Source organism: Oncorhynchus kisutch, unplaced genomic scaffold (genome assembly GCF_002021735.2).
Source record: "Oncorhynchus kisutch isolate 150728-3 unplaced genomic scaffold, Okis_V2 scaffold2905, whole genome shotgun sequence".
In the NCBI taxonomy this organism is placed as follows: Eukaryota; Metazoa; Chordata; class Actinopteri; order Salmoniformes; family Salmonidae; genus Oncorhynchus; species Oncorhynchus kisutch.
This window is the reverse complement of record NW_022264850.1, coordinates 457,739-463,733: the sequence shown is the minus strand read 5'-3', so window position 1 is coordinate 463,733 and position 5,995 is coordinate 457,739. Positions and strand designations below refer to the sequence as shown.

Below are 5,995 nucleotides of genomic sequence, written 5' to 3'. Positions count from 1 at the left end.
GATTGTGTTGATGTGTGATTCATTTCATTAATATAGTGGAGATAATGTTTGAGTTTAGACCTGACCACTGTCTGGGTCCTGCTGCTAAGACTGGAGACAGGTGAGGATAGTCACACACACAGACAGTACACACACACACAGACCGTACACACAGACACACACACACAGACAGTACACACACACACAGACCGTACACACAGACAGTACACACACACACAGACAGTACACACACACACAGACCGTACACACAGACAGTACACACAGACACACACACACAGACAGTACACACACACACAGACCGTACACACAGACAGTACACACACACACAGACAGTACACACACAGAGACACACACACAGACAGTACACACAGACAGTACACACACACAGACAGTACACACATACAGACAGCACACACACACACACAGACAGCACACACACACACACAGACAGTACACACACATACAGACAGTACACACACACACAGACAGTACACACACATACAGACAGTACACACACATTCAGACAGTACACACACACACATTCAGACAGTACACACACACACACACATACAGACAGTACACACACACAGACAGTACACACACACACACAGACAGTACACACATACAGACAGTACACACACACACAGACAGTACACACACACACAGACAGTACACACACACACAGACAGTACACACACATACAGACAGTACACACACACACACACAGACAGTACACACACACACACAGACAGTACACACACATACAAACAGTACACACACACAGACAGTACACACACATACAGACAGTACACACACATACAGATAGTACAGACACAGACAGTACAGACACAGACACAGACAGTACAGACACAGACACAGACAGTACACACACAGACACAGACAGACACAGACAGTACACACACACACATGCAGTACACACACATACAAACAGTACACACACATACAGACAGTACACACACACACAGACAGTACACACACACACATTCAGACAGTACACACACACACACATTCAGACAGTACACACACACACACACACACATTCAGACAGTACACACACATACAAACAGTACACACACATACAGACAGTACACACACACACAGACACATTATCAATGTTCAGAAGCAGCAGGTTCATAAAAGGATTCAGGTTTTATTACATATTTTATAATAAGGGTCAGAGACCTGATTATCAGAACAGAGGTAGAGGGAAACAGACAGACGGAGTGAGTGTTGGAACCAGACAGACAGACAGACAGACAGAGTGTTGGAACCAGACAGAGAGACAGACAGACAGAGTGAGTGTTAGAACCAGACAGACAGAGTGTTGGAACCAGACAGACAGAGAGACAGACAGACAAAGTGAGTATTGGAACCAGACAGACAGACAGACAGACAGAGTGAGTGTTGGAACCAGAGAGACAGACAGACAGAGTGAGTGTTGGAACCAGACAGACAGACAGACAGAGAGACAGACAGAGTGAGTGTTGGAACCAGACAGACAGACAGACAGACAGACATACAGCGTGAGTGTTGGAACCAGACAGACATACAGAGTGAGTGTTGGAACCAGACAGACATACAGAGTGAGTGTTGGAACCAGACAGACAGACAGACAGAGTGAGTGTTGGAACCAGACAGACAGACAGACAGAGTGAGTGTTGGAACCAGACAGACAGACAGAGTGAGTGTTGGAACCAGACAGACAGAGTGAGTGTTGGAACCAGACAGACAGACAGAGTGAGTGTTGGAACCAGACAGACAGACAGAGTGAGTGTTGGAACCAGACAGACAGACAGAGTGAGTGTTGGAACCAGACAGACAGACAGAGTGAGTGTTGGAACCAGACAGACAGACAGAGTGAGTGTTGCGAACCAGACAGACAGACAGACAGACAGAGTGAGTGTTGGAACCAGACAGACAGACAGACAGACATACAGCGTGAGTGTTGGAACCAGACAGACATACAGAGTGAGTGTTGGAACCAGACAGACAGACAGAGTGAGTGTTGGAACCAGACAGACAGACAGACAGAGTGAGTGTTGGAACCAGACAGACATACAGAGTGAGTGTTGGAACCAGACAGACAGACAGAGTGAGTGTTGGAACCAGACAGACAGACAGAGTGAGTGTTGGAACCAGACAGACAGACAGAGTGAGTGTTGGAACCAGACAGACAGACAGAGTGAGTGTTGGAACCAGACAGACAGACAGACAGAGTGAGTGTTGGAACCAGACAGACAGAGTGAGTGTTGGAACCAGACAGACAGACAGAGTGAGTGTTGGAACCAGACAGACAGACAGAGTGAGTGTTGGAACCAGACAGACAGACAGACAGACAGAGTGAGTGTTGGAACCAGACAGAGAGAGAGACAGACAGACCGAGTGTTGGAACCAGACAGACAGACACAGACAGACAGACAGACAACTAACTATAACTGGTATCTATCTAGTTACAGACTGGTAACTATAACTGTTATCTATCTAGTTGCAGACTGGTAACGATAACTGTTATCTATCTAGTTATAGACTGGTAACGATAACTGTTATCTATCTAGTTATAGACTGGTAACGATAACTGTTATCTATCTAGTTGCAGACTGGTAACAACTGTTATCTATCTAGTTGCAGACTGGTAACGATAACTGTTATCTATCTAGTTACAGACTGGTAACTATAACTGTTATCTATCTAATGCAGACAGGTAATGATAACTGTTATCTATCTAGTTGCAGACTGGTAACAACTGTTATCTCTCTGGCTGTGTATCAGTTGATATAGTAGTATGTTGTGTATCAGTATGTTGTGTATCAGTTGATGTAGTAGTATGTTGTGTATCAGTTGATGTAGTAGTATGTTGTGTATCAGTTGATGTAGTAGTATGTTGTGTATCAGTTGATGTAGTAGTATGTTGTGTATCAGTTGATGTAGTAGTATGTTGTGTATCAGTTGATGTAGTAGTATGTTGTGTATCAGTATGTTGTGTATCAGTTGATGTAGTAGTATGTTGTGTATCAGTTGATGTAGTAGTATGTTGTGTATCAGTTGATGTAGTAGTATGTTGTGTATCAGTTGATGTAGTAGTATGTTGTGTATCAGTATGTTGTGTATCAGATGATGTAGTAGTATGTTGTGTAGTAGTATGGTGTGTATCAGTTGATGTAGTAGTATGTTGTGTAGTAGTATGGTGTGTATCAGTTGATATAGTATGTTGTGTATCAGTTGATGTAGTAGTGTGTTGTGTAGTAGTGTGTTGTGTAGTAGTATGTTGTGTAGTAGTATGTTGTGTAGTAGTATGTTGTGTATCAGTTGATGTAGTAGTATGTTGTGTAGTAGTATGTTGTGTATCAGTTGATGTAGTAGTATGTTGTGTAGTAGTATGTTGTGTATCAGTTGATGTAGTAGTATGTTGTGTATCAGTTGATGTAGTAGTATGTTGTGTAGTAGTATGTTGTGTATCAGTTGATGTAGTAGTATGTTGTGTAGTTGTGTATCAGTTGATATAGTAGTATGTTGTGTAGTAGTATGTTGTGTATCAGTTGATGTAGTAGTATGTTGTGTATCAGTTGATGTAGTAGTAGTTGATGTAGTAGTATGTTGTGTAGTAGTATGTTGTGTATCAGTTGATGTAGTAGTATGTTGTGTATCAGTATGTTGTGTATCAGTTGATGTAGTAGTATGTTGTGTATCAGTTGATGTAGCAGTATGTTGTGTAGTAGTATGTTGTGTATCAGTTGATGTAGTAGTATGTTGTGTATCAGTTGATGTAGCAGTATGTTGTGTAGTAGTATGTTGTGTATCAGTTGATGTAGTAGTATGTTGTGTATCAGTTGATGTAGTAGTAGTTGATGTAGTAGTATGTTGTGTATCAGTATGTTGTGTATCAGTTGATGTAGTAGTATGTTGTGTATCAGTTGATGTAGTAGTATGTTGTGTATCAGTTGATGTAGTAGTGTGTTGTGTAGTAGTATGTTGTGTATCAGTTGATGTAGTAGTATGTTGTGTATCAGTTGATGTAGTAGTATGTTGTGTAGTAGTATGTTGTGTATCAGTTGATATAGTAGTATGTTGTGTAGTAGTATGTTGTGTATCAGTTGATGTAGTAGTATGTTGTGTATCAGTTGATGTAGTAGTATGTTGTGTATCAGTTGATGTAGTAGTATGTTGTGTATCAGTTGATATAGTAGTATGTTGTGTATCAGTATGTTGTGTATCAGTTGATGTAGTAGTATGTTGTGTATCAGTTGATGTAGCAGTATGTTGTGTAGTAGTATGTTGTGTATCAGTTGATGTAGTAGTATGTTGTGTATCAGTTGATGTAGCAGTATGTTGTGTAGTAGTATGTTGTATATCAGTTGATGTAGTAGTATGTTGTGTATCAGTATGTTGTGTATCAGTTGATGTAGTAGTATGTTGTGTATCAGTATGTTGTGTATCAGTATGTTGTGTATCAGTTGATGTAGTAGTATGTTGTGTATCAGTTGATGTAGTAGTATGTTGTGTATCAGTTGATGTAGTAGTGTGTTGTGTAGTAGTATGTTGTGTATCAGTTGATGTAGTAGTATGTTGTGTATCAGTTGATGTAGTAGTATGTTGTGTATCAGTTGATGTAGTAGTATGTTGTGTATTGTAGTGGAAAATCGGTTCAAATATGACACAACCAAGAACTTTGTGAAAATCAATATAGACTTTTAATACAACAGTATCATAAGCCGGAGCGGTCCGCGGAACACACACTTTTTCAGAGCACAGTATCAGTTGATGTAGTAGTATGTTGTGTATCAGTTGATATAGTAGTATGTTGTGTATCAGTTGATGTAGTAGTATGTTGTGTATCAGTTGATGTAGTAGTATGTTGTGTATCAGTTGATGTAGTAGTATGTTGTGTAGTAGTATGTTGTGTATCAGTTGATGTAGTAGTATGTTGTGTATCAGTATGTTGTGTATCAGTTAATATAGTAGTATGTTGTGTAGCAGAGGGCCCCTACAGACAGTCCCTGTTCTCTGTGTGTTGATATAGTAGTGTGTTGTGTAGCAGAGGGCCCCTACAGACAGTCCCTGTTCTCTGTCCATCTGAACTAAAGTAGATTTTATCATCAGCAGATTCATTCTCAGTACAGTAAATGGCCTTAACACAACACAGGTACTCAACAGACAATAGTTTATTTCCCTCAATCAACCAATCCGTACTGGCTTGACATCAGTTGTCGAGGACATAAATGATTCTATAAAATACCAATATCTCCATTAAAACAATAGCTAATATCCAATATTTAGGACATAAAGTAGTCCAATGTAACACCATCTCCATGGAAACCAAATATATATTAGATGAACAACCGCATGTATATTAAACTCCATTTCCCATGATGCCCTGGGCCCTCTCTACTTCCTGTCCAGCTTGTTGGTGGCCACCATGGCTTTGACGTCAATGGGCCTGGCAGCAACAGCTGCTGCTGCCTTCTCCTCCTCCTCCTGCTGCCACTGCAGGATGGGGCTGATGCCTGGGTTACGATTCCTCACATTGGCCTCCAACTGGGCATCACTGGAGAGGAGGGAGAGGGAAGAGAGAGAGGAGGGGGGAGAGAGAGACAGGGAAGGGGAAGGGGCGGGGAGAGAGAGACAGGGAAGGGGAAGGGGCGGTGAGAGACACAGGGGGAAGAGAGACAGAGAGGGGGAGAGAGAGACAGGGGGAAGAGAGACAGAGGGGGGAGAGAGAGACAGGGGGAAGAGAGACAGAAGGGGAAGGGGCGGTGAGAGACACAGGGGGAAGAGAGAGAGAGGAGGGGCGGTGAGAGACACAGGGGGAAGAGAGAGAGACGGGGGGAAGAGAGACAGAAGGGGAAGGGAGAGAGAAGGGGTGGTGAGAGAGGGTGAAGAGAGAGACAAAGGGGAAGGGGTGGGGGGGGAGAGAGAGAGCGAGACAGGAGGAAGAGAGAGACAGAGAAGGGGAAGGGGCGGTGAGAGAGACAGGGGG

General features: G+C 42.4%; 1 protein-coding gene across 1 annotated transcript in view; it reads right to left on the bottom strand.

The window, feature by feature from the left end:
- Positions 1-4,688: 4,688 nt before the first annotated feature.
- rgs9a (regulator of G protein signaling 9a) overlaps positions 4,689-5,995 on the bottom strand; it is a 39,167-nt gene continuing 37,860 nt past the window's right edge. The window contains exon 17 of the mRNA XM_031819974.1: positions 4,689-5,563. Within this exon, the coding sequence (XP_031675834.1) occupies positions 5,404-5,563 (160 nt within the window). The 3' untranslated portion in view covers positions 4,689-5,403. The remainder of the gene's footprint in view (positions 5,564-5,995) is intronic.